Source organism: Coregonus clupeaformis, chromosome 15, assembly GCF_020615455.1.
Source record: "Coregonus clupeaformis isolate EN_2021a chromosome 15, ASM2061545v1, whole genome shotgun sequence".
NCBI lineage: Eukaryota > Metazoa > Chordata > Actinopteri > Salmoniformes > Salmonidae > Coregonus > Coregonus clupeaformis.
The window spans coordinates 22,473,481-22,494,526 of NC_059206.1; the positions used below are offsets into that span (position 1 = coordinate 22,473,481).

Below are 21,046 nucleotides of genomic sequence, written 5' to 3' on the forward strand. Positions count from 1 at the left end.
GATTGGTTGTTGTCCTGAGTGACTGTAATAAATAGTTTTATTTGTCTTCCTTATTATCTTGTATGTCAAATAATTAGTATGGCACCAGTACAGAATACTATAACAATAGCCTGCATTTGGGAAATGTGCATTCCCTATATGGGAGCTGTCCAGTAGCAGAGGCGCAAAATTAACGGCTGCTCAGCAACACCGGCCCAATGGGGTTTCCGGCGCTATCCAGTGCTGAAATAGCTGTCAGCTGTCTGTATGTCAGTTAATTAAAGGCTATTATAAGTGCAATTATTTATGACAGCCTTACGTGAACTAATTATTGTAGCAGCTAGCAGGATATTGGAGTAGGCTACTAGCCCTAGCCGTTCAGTCCTCTTCAATGGAAGCCTAATCCGGAAAAGGTGACTGCAGTTTTACATTGTAAAAACAGGGTACAACACAATATTGTGTTTTTCTTTTGTTGATCTGACTTTGGCTTGTCTCATTATTCGTAAGTGTGGCATCTGAACAGCATTCCTGTGCTTCTATTTTGAGTTACAGTAATTCCCTCAAACACACACAAAACATCTCAGGATAGGTTCTACCTGTTCTGCCTCAGTTGGTTCTAAAACAGTTCTACCTCCTTCGTTTCCTGTCTTACCATTGACAGACAGTGGAGATGTTTGAAACTATCTTTGTTTACAGTAGACACCATGAGGAAGTGCAGTCCCTGGAAGTTTCTCGCTGCCATGTATTCTCTCTTCACAGCTGCTGGACTCCGGGTTGTGTAAGTACACATTTCTATCTATTCCTTCAATTCTGAGAAGTTTCCCAGTCCCTGCCGATGAAAAACATCCCCACAGCATGATGCTGACACCACCATGCTTCACTGTGGGGATGGTGTTCTCGGGGTGATGAGAGGTGTTGGGTTTGCGCCAGACATAACGTTTTCCTTGATGGCCAAAAAGCTCAATTTTAGTCTCATCTGACCAGAGTACCTTCTTCCATATGTTTGGGGAGTCTCCCACATGCCTTTTGGCGAACACCAAACGTGTTTGCTTATTTTTTTCTTTAAGCAATGGCTTTTTTCTGGCCACTCTTCCGTAAAGCACAGCTCTGTGGAGTGTATGGCTTAAAGTGGGCCTATGGGCAGATAATCCAATCTCCGCTGTGGAGCTTTGCAGCTCCTTCAGGGTTGTCCCTGACCTGTTTGGAGAGCTCCTTGGTCTTCATGGTGCCTCTTGCTTGGTGGTGTTGCAGACTCTGGGGCCTTTCAAAACAGGTGTATATATACTGAGATCATGTGACACTTAGATTGCACACAGGTGGACTTTATTTAACTAATTATGTGACTTCTGAAGGTAATTGGTTGCGGCAGATCTTATTTAGGGGCTTCATAGCAAAGGGGGTGAATACATATGCACGCACCACTTTTCCGTTATTTATTTTTTAGAATTCTTTGAAACAAGTTATTTTTTTCATTTCACTTCACCAATTTGGGCTATTTTGTGTATGTCCATTACATGAAATCCAAATAAAAATCCATTTAAATTACAGGTTGTAATGCAACAAAATAGGAAAAATGCCAAGGGGGATGAATACTTTTGCAAGGCACTGTAGTATGACCACGCACCAGTTTCTAAATATTACATGTACTTTTTCACAGGCGATCTGGCCCTAAATCCCCTCCATATACACTGCTCAAAAAAATTAAGGTAACACTAAAATAACACATCCTAGATCTGAATGAATGAAATAATCTTATTAAATACTTTTTTCTTTACATAGTTGAATGTGCTGACAACAAAATCACACAAAAATTATCAATGGAAATCAAATGTATCAACCCATGGAGGTCTGGATTTGGAGTCACCCTCAAAATTAAAGTGGAAAACCACACTACAGGCTGATCCAACTTTGATGTAATGTCCTTAAAACAAGTCAAAATGATGCTCAGTAGTGTGTGTGGCCTCCACGTGCCTGTATGACCTCCCTACAACGCCTGGGTATGCTCCTGATGAGGTGGCGGATGGTCTCCTGAGGGATCTCCTCCCAGACCTGGACTAAAGCATCCGCCAACTCCTGGAGAGTCTGTGGTGCAACGTGGCGTTGGTGGATGGAGCGAGACATGATGTCCCAGATGTGCTCAATTGGATTCAGGTCTGGGGAACGGGCGGGCCAGTCCATAGCATCAATGCCTTCCTCTTACAGGAACTGCTGACACACTCCAGCCACATGAGGTCTAGCATTGTCTTTCATTAGGAGGAACCCAGGGCCAACCGCACCAGCATATGGTCTCACAAGGGGTCTGAGGATCTCATCTCAGTACCTAATGGCAGTCAGGCTACCTCTGGCGAGCACATGGAGGGCTGTGCGGCCCCCCAAAGAAATGCCACCCCACACCATGACTGACCCACCGCCAAACCTGTCATGCTGGAGGATGTTGCAGGCAGCAGAACGTTCTTCACGGCCTCTCCAGACTCTGTCACGTCTGTCACATGTGCTCAGTGTGAACCTGCTTTCATCTGTGAAGAGCACAGGGCGCCAGTGGCGAATTTGCCAATCTTGGTGTTCTCTGGCAAATGCCAAACGTCCTGCACGGTGTTGGGCTGTAAGCACAACCCCCACCTGTAGACGTCGGGCCCTCATACCACCCTCATGGAGTCTGTTTCTGACTGTTTGAGCAGACACATGCACATTTGTGGCCTGAAGGAGGTCATTTTGCAGGGCTCTGGCAGTGCTCCTCCTGCTCCTCCTTGCACAAAGGCGGAGGTAGCAGTCCTGCTGCTGGGTTGTTGCCTTCCTACGGCCTCCTCCACGTCTCCTGATGTACTGGCCTGTCTCCTGGTAGCGCCTCCATGCTCTGGACACTACGCTGACAGACACAGCAAACCTTCTTGCCACAGCTCGCATTGATGTGCCATCCTGGATGAGCTGCACTACCTGAGCCACTTGTGTGGGTTGTAGACTCCGTCTCATGCTACCACTAGAGTGAAAGCACCGCCAGCATTCAAAAGTGACCAAAACATCAGCCAGGAAGCATAGGAACTGAGAAGTGGTCTGTGGTCACCACCTGCAAAACCAGTCCTTTATTGGGGGTGTCTTGCTAATTGCCTATAATTTCCACCTGTTGTCTATTCCATTTGCACAACAGCATGTTAAGTGTATTGTCAATCAGTGTTGCTTCCTAAGTGGACAGTTTGATTACACAGAAGTGTGATTGACTTGGAGTTACATTGTGCTGTTTAAGTGTTCCCTTTATTTTTTTGAGCAGTGTATAAGGTACAGTTGTGGTCAAAAGTTTTGAGAATGACACAAGTATTGGTCTTCACAAAGTTCGCTGCTTCAGTGTTATGAGATATTTTTGTCAGATGTTACTATGGTATACTGAAGTATAATTACAAGCATTCCATAAGTGTCAAAGGCGTTTATTGACAATTACATTAAGTTTATGCAAAGAGTCAATATTTGCAGTGTTGACCCTTCTTTTTCAAGACCTCTGCAATCCACCCTGGCATTCTGTCAATTAACTTCTGGGCCACATCCTGACTGATGGCAGCCCATTCTTGCATAATCAATGCTTGGAGTTTGTCAGAATTTGTGGGTTTTTGTTTGTCCACCTGCCTCTTGAGGATCGACCACACGTTCTCAATTGGATTAAGGTCTGGGGAGTTTCCTGGTCATGGACCCAAAATGTCGATGTTTTGTTCCCCGAGCCACTTAGTTATCACTTTTGCCTTATGGCAAGGTGCTCCATCATGCTGGAAAAGGCATTGTTCGTCACCAAACTGTTCTTGGATGGTTGGGAGAAGTTGCTCTCGGAGGATGTGTTGGTACCATTCTTTATTCATGGCTGTGTTCTTAGGCAAAATTGTGAGTGAGCCCACTCCCACGGCTGAGAAGCAACCCCACACATGAATGGTCTCAGGATGCTTTACTGTTGGCATGACACAGGACTGATGGTAGCGCTCACCTTGTCTTCTCCGGACAAGGTGTTTTCCGGATGCCCCAAACAATCCGAAAGGGGATTCATCAGAGAAAATTACTTTACCCCAGTCCTCAGCAGTCCAATCCCTGTACCTTTTGCAGAATATCAGTCTGTACCTGATGTTTTTCCTGGAGAGGTGGCTTCTTTGCTGCCCTTCTTGACACCAGGCCATCCTCCAAATGTCTTCGCCTCACTGTGCTTGCAGATGCACTCACACCTGCCTGCTACCATTCCTGAGCAAGCTCTGCACTGGTGGTGCCCCGATCCCACAGCTGAATCAACTTTAGGAGACAGTCCTGGCGCTTGCGGGACTTTCTTGGGTGCCCTGACGCCTTCTTCACAACAATTGAACCACTCTCCTTGAAGTTCTTGATGATCCGATAAATGGTTGATTTAGGTGCAATCTTACTAGCAGCAATATCCTTGCCTGTGAAGCCCTTTTTGTGCAAAGCAATGATGACGGCATGTGTTTCCTTGCAGGTAACCATGGTTGACAGAAGAATAACAATGCTTTCAAGCACCACCCTCCTTTTAAAGCTTCCAGTCTGTTATTCTAACTCAATCAGCATGACAGAGTGATCTCCAGCCTTGTCCTCGTCAACATTCTCACCTGTGTTAACGAGAGAATCACTGACATGATGGCAGCTGGTCCTTTTGTGGCAGGGCTGAAATGCAGTGGACATGTTTTTTTGGGGGGATTAAATTCATTTTCATGGCAAAGAGGGACTTTGCAATTAATTGCAATTCATCTGTTCACTCTTCATGAAATTCTGGAGTATATGCAAATTGCCATCATCAAAACTGAGGCAGCAGACTTTGTGAAAATTAGTATTTTTGTCATTCTCAAAACTTTTGACCATGACTGTACACACCCTATACTAGTACCAACCTTACTGGTTACTAATCTTTACCTAGGATTTGTGATTCCTGTCAATACAATTGTATCTCTCTCCCTCCCTCCATCTTCCCCCTCTCTCTCAGCATTGCAGGCAATGCTCCCCCGGCCAGCTTGGTATTTAGCCAGGTCATGAACCTGGCTGCCTTCGTAGGTAAAACTGACACATGTTCTTCTGATTATCTCTTGTATGAACATGAAAACATAGTCAACATTGAACACTGTACTGGCAGGATAGACACTAATAGAAACAACAGGATGCACATTATAAAATGGGGAAGTGCTGTCTATTGATTGGCATGCATTTAGTCAGTAGTTCCAATGGCAGACCATGCAGTGCTCATTACAAACAATTATTGATAGTATTGAGTTCGAACAAAATTCTGCACATCCTGTGGGTCCCCAGGACCAGGAACGAAATGGTTAGAGACCACCAGACCAGAGAGAGATCCCTTATGGGTCTTCTCCTTTCAGGGTTCATCATTGGTGTCCTCAGATACCTGCAGCTGAAGCCCCGGGTCCACAAACCCTGGCTCAACATCAGCAGTCTGGTGGCCCTGTCCCTGGCCTGCTTCGGCATGACACTGGTGGGAAACTTCCAGGTAGGAGTCACCAACCCTGTCCAGAAAAAAAAAAGACTTCAGCCCCTAGACACTTCCCCTAGCCCCTAACCTGTCACTGGCCTACTTCGTAGTAGTCCGACAAAACTCCTAGCCCCTACCACGAGCCCCAAAACATTTGGGAACCACTGATAAAATAGCCAAAAACCTAAACGTGGTTTGCAGTGATAATCAGATGTTTGCCAGAGGTTGGAGGATCACAGTAATACAATGAAACAGATAAGAGCCATGTCTGTTGTCTGTCTGTAATGTGTCTGGTCCAGTTGTCAAATGACGAGGAGCTCCACAACATTGGGATGTCCATGACGTTTGGCCTGGGGTCGTTGTTCCGCTGGGTTCAATCTGTCATCACCCTGAAGGTCAACCTTAGGAATGAGGGTCGGAGGGCAGCATCCCTCGCTTCCTGCTGTCTGGGGCCGTCACCGCCTGCATGCTGCTCTGTATCCTTCCTCTGGCTCTGGCTCGCACCAGGGACTCACTCTTATATGTCACTTAGCAGACGCTTTTAAACACTGTTACATACGATGCAGTTAGTACAATAGTATAGGTATGTGGGCTGGATACAGCTGTAGAGGTGGAAACCTTTCACTTATTCAGCAGTTAGATCAGTGTTTACCTCAAAGAAGGAAGCTAGGAATTACGCATTTTGTTATGTTTTGTAAAGTGTTTGTTGTATTCTTAACTCCCCCGGTTCAGACTTTGCCCTGATGGCGCAGCGTCTTCACATGCACGCGGCGCGGGCGCAGTGGGCGCTGGTCATGTTCTTTCTGAGCTTCCTCGCAACCTTCGCCATCAAGTTCAGACACTGCCACTTTGAGATCGTCTGCGCCGCGTGCATGTCAGCTTGTCAGAAACCTTCTCAGAGGTGTCCGAGTACCAGTCTAACCAGCTATAGGGCAGCTCTGGGGGACAGAACCAGCTATAGAGCTTTGTGCTATATGAAGTCTTTCTGGGTCAAGGGCTCCAGTGGGTCTCTGTAAGTTACTGAAGAAGAGTTAGTCAACCACTACTGCATGTCTGCCTGTTTGAATGTAATAACCAGTGAATGATCGTCTTTCTACTGCTAGTGTACATTGAGGTGATCTTTCAAAGCAACATACTCTTTCCATAAGCAAAAATAAGAAATCATTACTTTTCTCATCTCATCAGCAGTTCATGTAACAGGGGTGTTCGCTAAAAGATTTAATTGAAGAACATGGTTGTTTATCATGTAGCTGTGAGTTGTAGAAGCAGAACTCATGTCTCAGATTAATAGTGACACCACACCTCACTGACTTTCAGATGAATGTAGCTAAATCCTCAATAAAATGTGCGATGGGAGTCATCACCCTCTCCCATTTTGAGTCTTCTCATTCTACCGAACTTCCTCTACCGACATGAGGTTTTCTGCTGCGTTTGCTATTTTTCCTGTCTGTCTACCTCTATTTTCAACCTGAATTAAGACTGACAGTTTGTGATGAAGTCTCAGCCTCTCTGTGAAGATTAGTACAGTAGTATTACCTTCTCCGTCATCACCCAGGTACAATGATGCCATTCTGAACCATATCACTGTTGCTCCTATTAAAACACAAGTCATGGGAATATTTTGAAGGGTTCTCTCCATTGCATGTGATTAGTACAACAATTGGCTTTATCATTATCATGCGAGCATAACTGACAAATGCATCCCAGTGTTGTACTGCTGTTTGTTAGAACATTAAATGATCTTTTACAATAAAACCTTTCTTTGCATTCTGATTAATGCACTTTACAGGATTGGGCTATACTGTATACTATACAGGATTGGGCAAATGTGACTCACAATGCAAACAAAAACACAGTACAGAAATGTAATACTCAAACTTCCAAGTTCAATCAGCATGATTTTGAACCATATTACAGTTAAATAAATCTAAATAAAGTGATCAACTTAAATATGGTTTTTATTTAAAATGTTTAGAAAAAGGCAAAAGAAACCCTGGCAGGTCCCTTAAAATAATCAGTCTGCAGACCGGTACGACTCTTGGTGCTTGTTGCCCACCGCCCACCCTGTGTGTAGCCTAGATACCCGACTGTTTCTGTGTTCAACAACGCTACACTGTTACCTGGCTAAGACAACGACATGTTGGCTAGAGCAGAAACAGACTGGCACCCAGGCTCCCCTTTTAGTGCACTCCCAAAATCCTTTGATCAATGGCCGACCCTCCCATTCCCCTCCCCTCGGACAAACAGTTCTTATGAGAGTGGCCCGGTTCAATTTCAGTTAGTAGCTTCTTCCCTTAGCCCACTCCCCTTCATAGTCTGAAAGGACTAGATAGGTGAAAGCAATTGCTCCACCTGGCTCTCCAATAGGCTTAGAGGAGCATCCATCACTTTGCTTTTACCATTCCAGTCCTTTGATAAGACCCAAGGGGCAGCAGGTGCTAGGGGAAGAGGCTAGGGAACATGATTGAACGGGGCTAGTGAGTAAGTATTCTCCCTCTCTCTAGCTGTGTTCTGATTCTCTCCCGTTCTCTCCCAAGTGTACACACATTACTCCCCCTCATGTATTTAAAAACAAAGGTGTTAGATATATGGCAAAAACTCCCATGGGTAAGCCTATCCAGTACTTTTATATCCACAAGGGGGAGTCAATGAGTGCACACTTTGGGGAGGAGAAGGGCAGAATCGGACAGCAGCATCTCTCTACCCTCCCCTCTCCTCCAGTGTTAAGTGCTGCCCGTCACTTCCAGTTGGCTGAAGGTTGTAATGAGGTTATAGTGCGACCTCTCCTCCTCTGTCAGCTCCATGTTCCCCGGCCGCACCACCACTGCCACGTTCACACCCGCATCCTCCGCTGCCTTGGCCTCTGCAGGGAGGAACACAACACTGTAATATCCTCCTCTCGACCATGTTCCCTGAGCCACACTAGGATCCCAGTACAGCAGGCTCACCCAAGTCCTAGTCCTAGTAATGGTGTAACTGAGGCCCTAACCCTTGGTTGTATGCTAATATTCTACACAACAAAGGAAGGTAGAACATTGAGGTGATTGTGGGGCCAGCCCCAAGGCAGCTGTGTGGCTCTCCATGCACAGCTACACTAACATGATGGCATCTGCATCCCCTCAGGGTAGGGTGACCACATTTAAAATACCCAAATCAATGAGTTTGAGGGACATTCGCACCCCCCACTAATGTAGCCTATTGAATATCATTATATAAAATGCATCCTCCAACTGCAACATCTGCCTATGAAATTAGTATTTGTAATACCCTCAAAACACCAAGTTAGACATAGGCTACCTAATTTCTAAATTACAATTCTTCACATTTTATGGTGAAATGTCCAAACTGCATGCCAATCATTTGATCTCATTCGGTTTCATGGGAATATGCATTTAGATCTTCTTGAATTACTGTTTCGTGAGCAAATTAGAGAAGATGGTGTTAAACTACACAGCCTTCCTGTATTCTGTTTCAATCAAAAGCACATTCTGCCTTGTGGCGCACCCTGTTGAGTTTTGGCTGCATTAGATTTCTAGTTTTTACTATTCAAGCTAACCATCCTAAAATCTAAAAAAATTAGTAACAGTAACGTTATACTATGCTATTATATTATATTGATCCTTATGTGATCTTCCAAGACATTGATTCAGCTTTGATCCAACTTTACTAGATGAGCACCATTGTAAGAAGTGGTGGAGTGACGCTGTGACGGCAGCACTACACCCCTTCTCCCGCTGCACTGAACGAGCTAACTGAAGCACACCTGGCCTACTCTTTTGGTGATACAAAAACGAGAGACCACGTGTGTCTATTTTACGAAAATCTGGGAATATGTGGCCAAGGAAACATTTCTGGTTGGTCTCAGGGAATGTAAAACAGTTAGGAAGGTAGCCTTAAAACAGGATTGAGTGAAGTTGCAGAAAATATGTTGAATGATCAACTAATGAGCATGGAGAGCCTCACAAGTTTGACAAAATTACCTAATTGCCCATCTTTCAGTCTAATACGGCTATTGACTTACTCTTCATCAGAAGCACGCTTTTTGTAAATTAAATTAGTTTGAATTTGTTGATAAAATGCGGGACATGATGGTATGGTTGCGGGATGCGGGACAAAGGGCTGGACTGTCCTGCACAATCCGGGACATGTGGTCACCATACCTCAGGGGGAGGCCCTCACTCTGGTGCAGTACAGCATATAGCACTAACTCCGATACAACAGCCTTACCAAATGCTATTCTGGACTAGCGCAGGGCTAGCTACATGGCTTCAGTTATCAAAATCTGGTAAATGTATTATTTATCTTCCTTCATGTTACCCAGTAGGTTATTGAGAACATGCGTGTCCATAAAACAGTCCATAACATAGTAAAATAAATACAAGTTAAAATTGGCCCATTTCATATTCTATAAGCAGCATATGAACTTGTCTAATGCAGGCTGGGTTGTTGTAATTCAGGACAAGCCCTTCGACTAGCAAGTGGGAAATTCCACTGTAGAATTCAGAGTCATAGCTAAAGGTTGGCATAGCTTCTGGGGCTGATCCTGCTAGGTAGAAAGGCTCTGGCCCAAACAATATGTAAATAGCATTCACTGTTGAACTAATCTGCCTGCTACAACACTTACCCCGTGTCACGTCTGTCAGGAACATGATTTCCTCAGACAGGCAGCCGATTCTCTCTGCAATTCTCTCATAGCTTTTACTTTCTACTTTAGCGCCTATGTTGGTGTCGAAGTGGCCATCAAATAGCTGAAAGGATAGAGACAATCTGAAGTTAGCTGTGAGTAGGATTACAAAATCCAGAAACTTTCTCAGAATTCCAATGTTTTCCAGAAATCCTGGTTGGAGGATTCCCTGATTTCCTGCATATTCCCTCCTGATTCCAGGAATCTTCCAACTGGGATTTCTGGAAAACCTGGGTATTTTGGGAAAGGTACTGGAATTTTGCAAACCTAGCTGGGAGTGTATTACAATTAGGGATGTGACAAATTGACAATTTTCCTTAACGTTTAAACTGCAATTGTTGTCGGTTAAACGATAAGAAAGAAATCATAAAAGGCAAAATACAGTCCTGCGTATGACCGCTAGGGGGCAATGCAGTTCCATCTACCGCAGTCATGGCTACGCCTTCCCTTATCACAGTTCTTTCCGGTCTGCTGTTGGGGGCCTGCGCTGCTGCCAGCACCAGGTTGGGTCTCACGGTGCGTCCCTTTCAGATGGTTAAGCATTGCACCTGTACTACAATTACTGTAGGCCTACCTCTATTCCACAGCGCAAAGTTTGCATTTCACCACCTTCTCAAAGTATTGCCATACCGGATGCTGCTGTCGCTGGCCTTTCTCTGCCATTTTTCCAACGACGGTGACGTAGTGGTGGAGAGTCGACTCCAAAATAATCGATTCCTTGACTCCTTGCACAGACTCCCAGTTTCAACTCCTATTTCTGAGTGTCAAGATTCAGTATTTTCGGAACTGAGGAGAATGATTTGTTGCCGTACCCTACTTCCGAGAACACAAACACTCGCATCTTTCATAGCAAGCAAGCGAGGGAAAGAGAGGGGAGGGGCACAGTATAGGCAGGTCAGCCACCAGGCAGACAGTCAGAACCGTGCACTAGGCCTATCTATCGGTAATTAAAAGCTGTATCTCGCAATTTCTTGCCTTGAATGTGTCTCGCAACTTCAGTAAAGCAGGGCCTATCATCAATGAACAGGCTAGGATATTCTACATGCAACAGAATGAAGACTGAACACACTCGCATCGTTAGCGAAGAGAAAGAGCATGCGAGCCAGCTCGAGGGGAGGGGGCAGGAGGCAGGAGGCAGAAAGAACTGTGCGCATATGTCTTGATAATCTGTATCTCGCATATTCACCAAAGTAGTCTAAAGTTCACCTCATTCTCCCTGGTTTTATTTAAATGACACAACTTTCCCCAGGCCGTTATAGCCTATCGTCTAGTTAGGCTATAACACAGAAAATCATATTTTTGTGATAACTGCACTGTGATTTTAATTTTGTGAGAACCCCCCATTGTTTTTCGGTTAGGGACTTTTTCTACACGTTAACGATCCCAACTGCGTTTAAATGTTTACACCCCTAATTACAATGTACCAGAGAGATTAGTGTGTGTTATAAACAGTTTATAAAGAGAAGAGTTCCTTACATCTAGTACGTCTCCCTCTACAGAGTTTCCAAACAGTAGTTTCTGGGCCTCCACGCTGCCAGAGGAGTAGATATAGACCTTCAGGCCCTGCCGTCTCCACCTCCTGATGGATGGAACCACATCCTGGTACACCCTGGTTCACACACACACACACACACACACACACACACATACACACACATTAGTAATACTGTCTTTTCATCTGGATGAGTCATCAGGACTCCAAACAATGATGGTTTGAAGGTGACATTTGGAAGAAATGCAACAGTACAATAGGACTTGATCCTCCCACAGGCGGTGTAGAAACCATTAGCATTGATACCATTACATAAGACTAAACACAACCTGTAGGCCTACATTCCTGCAGGGAAGAATCTTATCTTGCAATCTGTGCACACATACTGTTGTGGCCAAATATATTGGCAACCATTTCTTCTAAAATAAGTTGAACTTGAAAATAACTTGTGGATGGCAAGCTACCCGATGACATATGGCAACATAGTATAGAGCGTATCTACACCTCATCATTTTACATAAGGTATGGGCTCATTCAGTTCAAAGTTTTGCACCGTCTCCATTACTCAAATGACAGGCTGGCAAAAATCTATCCAAATGTCAACCCCAAGTGTTTGAGATGCAGCGACTGTGGGGCATATGTTTTGGTCATGCCAATCTCTGAGGGGTTTTTGGGACCCCATCTGAGGCATTTTCACATATATGTAACAAAACAGTTGACCCCAATCTGCTCACTGCTATTTTCATCTAACATCTTTACATTTGTAATGTTACCACCCATCAATTGCATTTGCCTCACTTCTAGCTCGCCGTCCTACTGGCTTTATCATGCTGATCACGCGGCTGCTCCCCCTTTGGTCACTCCCCCTTTGGTCACTCCCCCCCCACCCCCTCAACAGTCTTTACTCTGCCTCCACCCCAATGGACATGTATTTATTCATCACTGCTACAGTTGTTATGATATATATAGTGCTATTTCTATTGTTGTTTTTTTATGACCATTTTCTTTCTTTTATTTCACTTAGTCCTGCATGTTGGAGCTCGAAGCCTAAGATTTTCACTGTACCCTGCAATCACACCTGCAACCCTGTACATGTGACCACTGAGGCTGTACCTGCTTTAAGTTACAGTTTTAACAGTGGCCAAGTAGGCTACTGTGGCTATTTGATCATAATGTAGGCCTACCAGAGTGGCCTACCATCAAAAACAATGGAGAAAATGCGTCCCATAACATTTTAACATGGAAATAGCTGTTCCATCATTCAGCCTACAGTAGCAGCCAATGTGTGGTGTTCAATGTAGGCCTACATTCCATGAGACTTTTGAAGAAAAAGAACATGCAGGGCTTGACATTAACCTGTTTATCCACTTGTCCTTCAGACAAGGAGGTGACTGAAAAGTTGTGTTGTTTGATGCAAGAAACCACTTTACAAAATAAAATGCATTATTATTCCCATACCATTATTACAGAGAATCAGACAAATTATGCTACCCTCTGTCTATTGGCTACTTAGCTTATTGCCATTTAAGACAAAAAAAAAAGAAGATATTTACCTGACTCACTTTTCAAAGATGTCTAGAAATGTATACATTTTGTGCTCTTGTAGGAAGCAATCACTCCCCTATTACTGACTACAAATGATCTATAACTGGGCTAATAACTCACTAACTAGCAAAGGATACATGCAGCTCTCGCTTTAATCTCAAAACAAGTGCATCTACTCACGACCGCTTATGCTGTAAACACAGTCCAGTTCAAAGTAAATAGCACGGATCCATATATAGCAATGTTCTATTTGCATATAGGCCTACTGCAGCTCTGAATGTTTATGCCTGTGTAGAGTACGGGCTGAGTAGTGCATGTCAATGCAATAGATACCTACTCCGATGTGTTCTGCATACAACAAAATCGCTTGCATAGTTCGTTTTGTTTCGGTATGTTGCATTGAAAGCGGCTAATATTTCGTTGATTCGATCACAATTGCCACAGTAAAGGGAAACGTTTATAGGGTTAACAGGAAAACTCAGTCAAGATCACTTTTAGTCAAAATGCAAGCCGAGAACTACCGCTCAGACTTTTTTTTAAAAACAAGACTTCAAAAACGTAAGCCTATGCAACATGAACTAATTAAAAACAGTAATGTAACAATGCGGTTTGTGCAGTAAGCTATAGGCCCAATACATTATCACCGCATATTGGCTTTGCTTGAATTGCCCAGCCAATGCATTGTTGGTCGGGCCATTTTTAGGCTATATGAGGTAGGCTATATGATCACACCGGTAATAGATCCGTTGTTGTATTACTTGTGAAGCACAGCTGAGTGAGCATACATTTAAATAATTTGCTTTTCATTAAAAATGTATTGGGCTGATGGTGCCTGAATCTGACGGTCAGTCTCAGTGGAGGGAGAGCGCATCAGACTGAGGGTCCGCCTCTCAACATCTCACCGCTCTCCCTTACCAAAAAGGGACACAGTCTTCCAGATGATGGCTAAATACCAGTTGCACCACATTATTTCTGCCTCATGTACAAATTAATGTTGTTATTCCAATGAACAGAGAAAGTGAAATATTCCTCGATATTAAAAAAGACCCAAGCCGCTAATAATAACAACGCTACTCATTCATTCATTACTGCTGCAGTGCTTGTTGTAGCGCTGAGTGGAAATAGGAAGAAGGCACATTTTATGGCTTATAAAAGTGTTGAATACCAAGTGTTGATAGTGCTGAGTAAGAACTTAAACATTAACTCACTCATAAAAACAGCATCTCTTCGCTGTATTCGCTGACATTCTCTCTCTAGTCATGGTTTTAAACGTTTAGAAATCTCACAGTATCAACTTTGCTGTAGCCTTCTTTTATGCCTGCTACGTTACTGCAGACACGGTAATCTGAGCCATCCGATTGGCCAGCGGTAGGCCTATAGTGCACTTGATTTGCACTCTGGGCACGCCGGGAAGGCAGAGTTTGTACCTTCAGACACATGAAATGGTTCAAAACGGCAACAGTTCGCCTACCCGGTGCGCAGGTCAGCTGAATCAGGTGCACCTACTGCCAACAGCCCGAGACAAGGCTTTATCGTTGGGTCTTTTACAGAAACGCTTGGTGATCGACTAGGAATGCCTTGGAGATCGACCAGTCGATCGTGATTGACCGGTTGGTGACCACTGCTCTAGAAAGTTGAGTGAAGTTCAATCTAGTGCTTCTCTCTGTGGGCTCTTATTTCTGAGCGGCAGTCTCGGAGCTACTGCGCACGCAGCTTAGAGGGAACATTGCATGTGACTATTAAACAATATCAATCTGATTTAATTGGATGTCGGCTTTTCCGGTTTAATAATAATTATAATATAATAATATGCCATTTAGCAGACGCTTTTATCCAAAGCGACTTACAGTCATGCGTGCATACATTTTTAGGTATGGGTGGCCCCGGGGATCGAACACACTACCCTGGCGTTATAAGCGCCATGCTCTACCAATTGAGCTATAGAGGACCACCCTGGTCCTGGGTCCTGGGAGCCTGGTGCACATCTTTGTTTTTGCCCTAGCGCCAGCACACTCGATTTAACTTACAAACGTATTATCATGCCTCTGATTAGAGTCTGTGTGTTGGATGCTGGGGCGGGGATATGTGCCCCTCCGGGTCCAATATTGGGGGACGCTGTCTTAGGCCAAATATTGTAAGAGCTGTTAATAGAGAACAGCATTCTCTCCGGCATTCTTAAAATGTCAGCTTTGCTGTTGTTATTACCCTTTCATTACTATTATTGTTATTACTTATTGCTATTGTTTTTTGTGCTATTTTTGTATGATGCCTTGGTGGGGTGGGTGAGAGGGATGGAGGACTGGGGATGTATTATTGTCAATGTCTCCATGTCTCAAATTTGAAGTATTTTTTAAAAAGAAAATATCTTTGGGTCTCCACACCTTGTTATTGGAATTTCGACATTGCAAAACCAATTTTTTTTTGTAAACTTAAGATTACCATTTTAAGTTAGAAAATAACAACAAGTGGCATTGACAAAATGATTGACACTCCGGAAATAGTACTAAGTTGCACAGCCTTTGGCCAAGATAACTGCCGACAAATGCTTCTTGCAGCCATCAATGAGCTAGCTGCAGCTTTAAACTGGCAATTTGGCCCACTCTTCAGCAGCATAGCAACCACACAGCATTATCAAACCTCGCCCATGTTTGATTGTAGGGAGGGTGTTATTTTCTTTGAATGCTTAATTTGGTCGTTGGTAAACATAGGAAGACCCCACCGCTGAAGGAGACAAGAAAGCCTGATTGAACTTCTCAAAAACACAGCTAAACAAGCCCAAATCCTGGGGAAATGTTCTGTGGATCAATGAAACAAAATTAGAGATCTTTGGCTATACAGATCAGTGATGACCAAATGAAGCATTCAATTAAAATAACATCCTCCCTACAATCAAACATGGGGGTTTGATAATGCTGTGGGGTTGCTTGCTGGGACTCCCTAAAAACACAACACTTCGAAACAGCTACAACCTGAAGTGGCATTTCATAGCAGGTTAGGAGAGCATTTTCGCTAACCCTAACCCTTTTCCTAACCTTATCCTAATTCTCCTAACCTGCTACTTTAATTCTCCTAACCTGCTGCGTAAGTCACTTCTGGTCATAGCTGTATCAAAGTGGCCTGTTTTTAGGGAATCTCTTGCTTGGCTGCCTCTGGTGCTGGGGGCCTTGAACGTGCGCAATGCATCATACTCCAAACACACATCAAAAAGCACCAAGGAATGACTCAAGAAGAAACTCTGAACTGTTCTGGAGTGGCCAGCGAAGAGATGTAAATCACATCCAAAACCTATGGCGAGATCTGAAAACAGCAGTTGGTAAAGGGAACCCCTCAAACATTTAAGAATTACAGCAGTTTGCTGCTGAAGTGGGCCAAATTGCCAGTAGAAAGGTGCAGCAAGCTCATTGGCTATAATAACCAAAGGCTGTGAAATGTGTGTAACTAACAATCATTTTGTCCATGCCATTTGTCTTTATTTTCCTAAATAAAATTGTACTTAAGTTGACAAAAATACAATTGGTTCTGCAATGTTGAAAATCCAATAACAAGGTGTGAAGACCAAAAGTGTTTTCCTATTTCAACAGATTTGAGAAGAAATAGGGAATTATTTAAGAAATGTGTAAGGGTGCCAATATATTTGGCCGGAACTGTATGTCTGACTTCTGTTAACCATGAAATGATGTCTATGGGATATTTGCACTAAAATCGATGTAGGATTCATCCCTCATTCAGTACCATCAGTGCAATAGAAGGAACACTTCTGGCTACTTACTCGCCTTTGATTCTCCCGGCAGCGTAGGCCGCCCTCCACATGTGTCCCTGCAGCTGTTTCAGAGCCGTGGTCTTCCTGTCCGAAGCCATCTGCCACAGCACGTTATCCACCACCTCCCTGATGGCTTTCTCCTCGTCCGTGTGCCCAGACTGGTCCAGGACGTGCTGCGCACATGCTCGGTTCAGGCGCAGGTCCTCCTCAACCTAACATGATGAAAGGGTCAGGGCAGGAATTAACCATCGACAACTCTTGGGTGTTGTCCAACATAGATATCTTGACATCGACATTTATGGGACTTGTTTGGTGCATTGATATTTCAATGCTGGCCTCGACCCTCCTCTCCATCAACCGCCCCCTATCAAGGATGAAGACAAACAGCTCTTGGCAGACAGGAAACTGTTCATTCCAGTAAATTAGATATTATGGTAGTCACCACGCTATTATGAGAACTTAATTCAATAAGCTCATTGGAGGAGGAGAGAACTCATTAGCTCCATTCAAAGACCTCCTGGCTGCATCCCTTATTGAAGAACCCAATGTTGTTACAGAATTTACTATAATCAAGTGTTTCTCTGAAGTAGATAGCAATCCATGAATAATAATAATAATAATGAATGTCAGTGTTCCTCAACCCCCTTGTTCTGGTCCTTCAGATGACCGACCTAGTCAGATTTCAAGTGGTAGTTTTGATCTAAAGGCAGTCAAGTGGTCCTCAAAGGAGTTCAACCACCATAGTTTGCCAGTCCCTCCCTGGTGCAAAAAAAGGAGCTTCCTGCAGTAGGCCTGCTAGACTTCAGCAGCCAATGAATGTGAGCGCAGCTCTGAAAGCTTGTCTCATCTCTAGCACTCATGTCATCCCATTTGACAGCCTGCAGGCTTCCAGAATGCATGGCACTTTTAAGGCCTGCAGCTAATCAAATACACCCATTAATCTGTGACCTACATAGCTATATATTTGGGCTAAGCCCAAACCCACTGTAGACACCCAACTCTGAACAGCCGATTCATTTAATGTACTAATCTGAGGCATACCACATACGCAATCGTTAACAGGCTCAACAAAGAACAGCGTACATGCTTTCACCCAAAATTAATGCATATTCTGTCTGTGATTGTGTGCAGTCACTGCTGACTGCTCATCATTTTCCACAGTTTGCAGCAAACCAGTTACCTGTTTCTTCAGGAGATGCACGTCTTGTTTGCATTCATCTTCTTCCCAATGCGCAGACAGATGCTCTTCAAGATTATCTTTGATGTATGGGAATAAAATGTCCTACAGGAAAAAAATAGCACTGTTAGGATATAGTTAGCTAGCTGTCATTCATGACCTAGTGTGCACCATCCGACTCCCCTTGTTCATGGACGTTGAAATTTGGTCCGTCCACCCTGTCCTTGATTTCAAGGTCCACTGACGTTTTTTGGACGTCTATAATTGGTTCACAGACATCTGGTCCAGACCGGCTTTGATTTGGCCACGTCTATGATTGGTTCAGATTTTCACAAGTTTGGACTGCACAGTACAATAGAACAAAGTACAGTACAGTATAGTTCAGTACAATACAGTAGAGCAGCGTAGAGTAAAATACAGTATGATGTACTATATTGTACTGTACTGAACTAATCTACTGTGCGCTACTGTACATAGCTCAAATTTAGACACCTTTAATTATTTAATTTATTAATAAGCCGGGTCTAAGGGCAATCCATAGCTACAGTTTGCCCGATATCACCAAACTCGTTGCTGTACCTGTTTTAGCAGCACGTGCCCAGTGTTGGGGATGCTACCCCCACCAATCTAATTCAAAGATTGATTCCCAAGCTTTCACATCTAGACAGGTAAACAGACTGCCTGCAATAAAATAATAATGTGATAATGCTTTCTTCATTGACATGTAGATAAGTGAGTGTACGGTTTAAATTTGGCCATAGATACATTGACCAAAAGACGTATTTTCAAAGTCTGTCAAATATATATTTCAATTTTCATTCAGAACCGAAAATTTACCAAATATCAACGTCTGGATAAGACGTCTTTCAACGTAATTTTGCTCACTAGGTAGCAATCGGTCTAGCAAAAAATATAACTTGCTAGCTACAGTACACACCTCAAATGCCATATATTCGTCTCAGTTTGTTGTCCTACCTTTACAAACGTTATTGGTGTCGTGGTTCCTTCAATATCCAGCAAGAGTGCGGTAGTGTTTGCAGGGATTGAAACCGTAGCCATGTTTCTGTCTAAAGCCGCCTATAGCTATTGTTAGCTTAGCTATCTACCCGGCTATCCAGCTTGGAAAAACACGCTAGCAAACCTAAGACAGAGGACTACCAATTCCTTTCCAAATCGTGTTAGGTTCCTTTTCAATTAGCTAATGTTGAGTAGTGGAGGCTCGTCACGTCAGCAGACATGCAGCAGCCAGACAGACCCATTTGAACGTTCTCAACACATAGAGCGTGCATAATAATAGCCCAGGAAGTGTTCTGCTTCTTTGGTATAATGGCGTTCGCAACAATTATATGTGCATTCCGCCACCTACTGTGCGGGTGGATAATAAAGATCTCAAAAAGGAAATAATGCGGGGGTAAAAAAAGTACATATACAGTACCAGTCAAAGTTTGGACACACCTATTCATTCAAGGGTTTTTCTTTATTTTTACTAGAATAATATAATAATAGTGAAGACATCAAAACTGTGAAATAACACATATGGAATAATGTAGTAACCAAAAAAGTGTTAAACAAATCAAAATATATGTTATATTTGAGATTCTGCAAATAGCCACCCTTTGCCTTGACGACAGCTTTGCACACTCTGAGGGCGGGACATTTTCTGGTGACAGTAGTCCTTGCAGTGCTTCTGCCATGAAGCCTTGGAGGCCCAAAAACGTATTGGCTGCAGATATAATGATGTCCAGCTTCTTGGAATTCTTAGACACATGCAGTACAATTAATAACTGTGTATATAATGCTACAAAATCCACCTTCTTCACAACAAGGGTATCCAGATCACTTGATTGACGGATAACATTTGCAACTGGTTGCTGTGCATCCACCGCCATATCTTCGTCAGCACTGTGGCCTCATGTCCCATAACGCTATCACCGACTCCACATAGGAGCTTTGCTGTACAGCCCTGATCCTTGAAACCTCAACCTCTTTCACCCTAACAGGGCACTCAGGGAATATGTTCTCCACCACAGTTGCAACATTTTACATTCAGACTCTTCAATAACATATTCCTTCCATCTGCAAAAACTTGAAAGTGGCCAAACTTTTTACACTTTTCAAATCAAATGTTATTTGTCACATGTGCCAAATACAACAAGTGTAGACCTTACCGTGAAATGCTTACTTACAAGCCCTTAACCAACAATGCAGTTTTAAGAAACGACTTACTAAATAAACTAAAGTAAAAAAATAGATATATAACACAATAAAATAACAATAATGAGGCTATATACAGGGGGTACCGGTACCGAGTCAATGTGCGGGGGTACAGGTTAGTCAATCAAATAAAATGTTTTTGTCATTCACATGTTTAGCAGATGTTATTGCAGTTGTAGCGAAAGGCTTGTGCTTCTAGCTCCGACAGTGCAGTAATATCTAACAAGTAATATCTAACAATTTCCTATGACATTGGGTGCTGTAGGTGTCTTGGAAGGCGGGTAGTTTGCACCCGGTAATGCGTTGGGAAGACCGCACCACCCTCTGGAGAGCCCTGCGGTTGCGGGCGGTGCAGTTGCAGTACCTGGCGGTGATACAGCCCGACAGCATGCTCTCAATTGTGCATCTGTAAAGGTTTGAGAGGGTTTTAGGTGCCAAGCCAAAGTCGAGGTAATTGGTACATTTAGGTAGGGGTAAAATGACTATGCATAGACAATAAACAGCGAGTAGCAGCAGTGTAAAAACAAAGGGGGGGGGGGGTCAATGCAAATAGGCCGGGTGGCCATTTGATTAATTGTTCAGCAGTCTTCTTGCATTGCATCAGGTTTTGCATGAACGCTCTCATGGCCTATCTTATATATCCCAGCTTTACATAGGTTGGTAGATACTCTTAATCAAACATCAATAATACAGATCAACTTTGCTCCTTTTCCCCCATTTTCCATACGGGTCACGCG

At 43.6% G+C, this 21,046-nt stretch overlaps 1 protein-coding gene and 1 pseudogene across 1 annotated transcript; one reads left to right on the top strand and one right to left on the bottom strand.

The window, feature by feature from the left end:
- The first annotated feature begins 683 nt into the window (after positions 1 to 683).
- On the top strand, positions 684 to 6,368 carry LOC121583546 (annotated as a pseudogene).
- Positions 6,369 to 7,377: 1,009 nt separating this feature from the next.
- LOC121582779 (enolase-phosphatase E1) lies at positions 7,378 to 19,402 on the bottom strand. Its single transcript, XM_041898878.2, has 6 exons — positions 19,071 to 19,402; positions 18,099 to 18,200; positions 16,928 to 17,130; positions 11,598 to 11,730; positions 10,062 to 10,185; positions 7,378 to 8,300 (listed from the first exon to the last, which is right to left on the bottom strand). Exons 1-6 carry the CDS (start codon positions 19,152 to 19,154, stop codon positions 8,161 to 8,163), a joined length of 786 nt encoding a protein of 261 aa, XP_041754812.1. The 5' UTR covers positions 19,155 to 19,402; the 3' UTR covers positions 7,378 to 8,160.
- Positions 19,403 to 21,046: the final 1,644 nt, after the last annotated feature.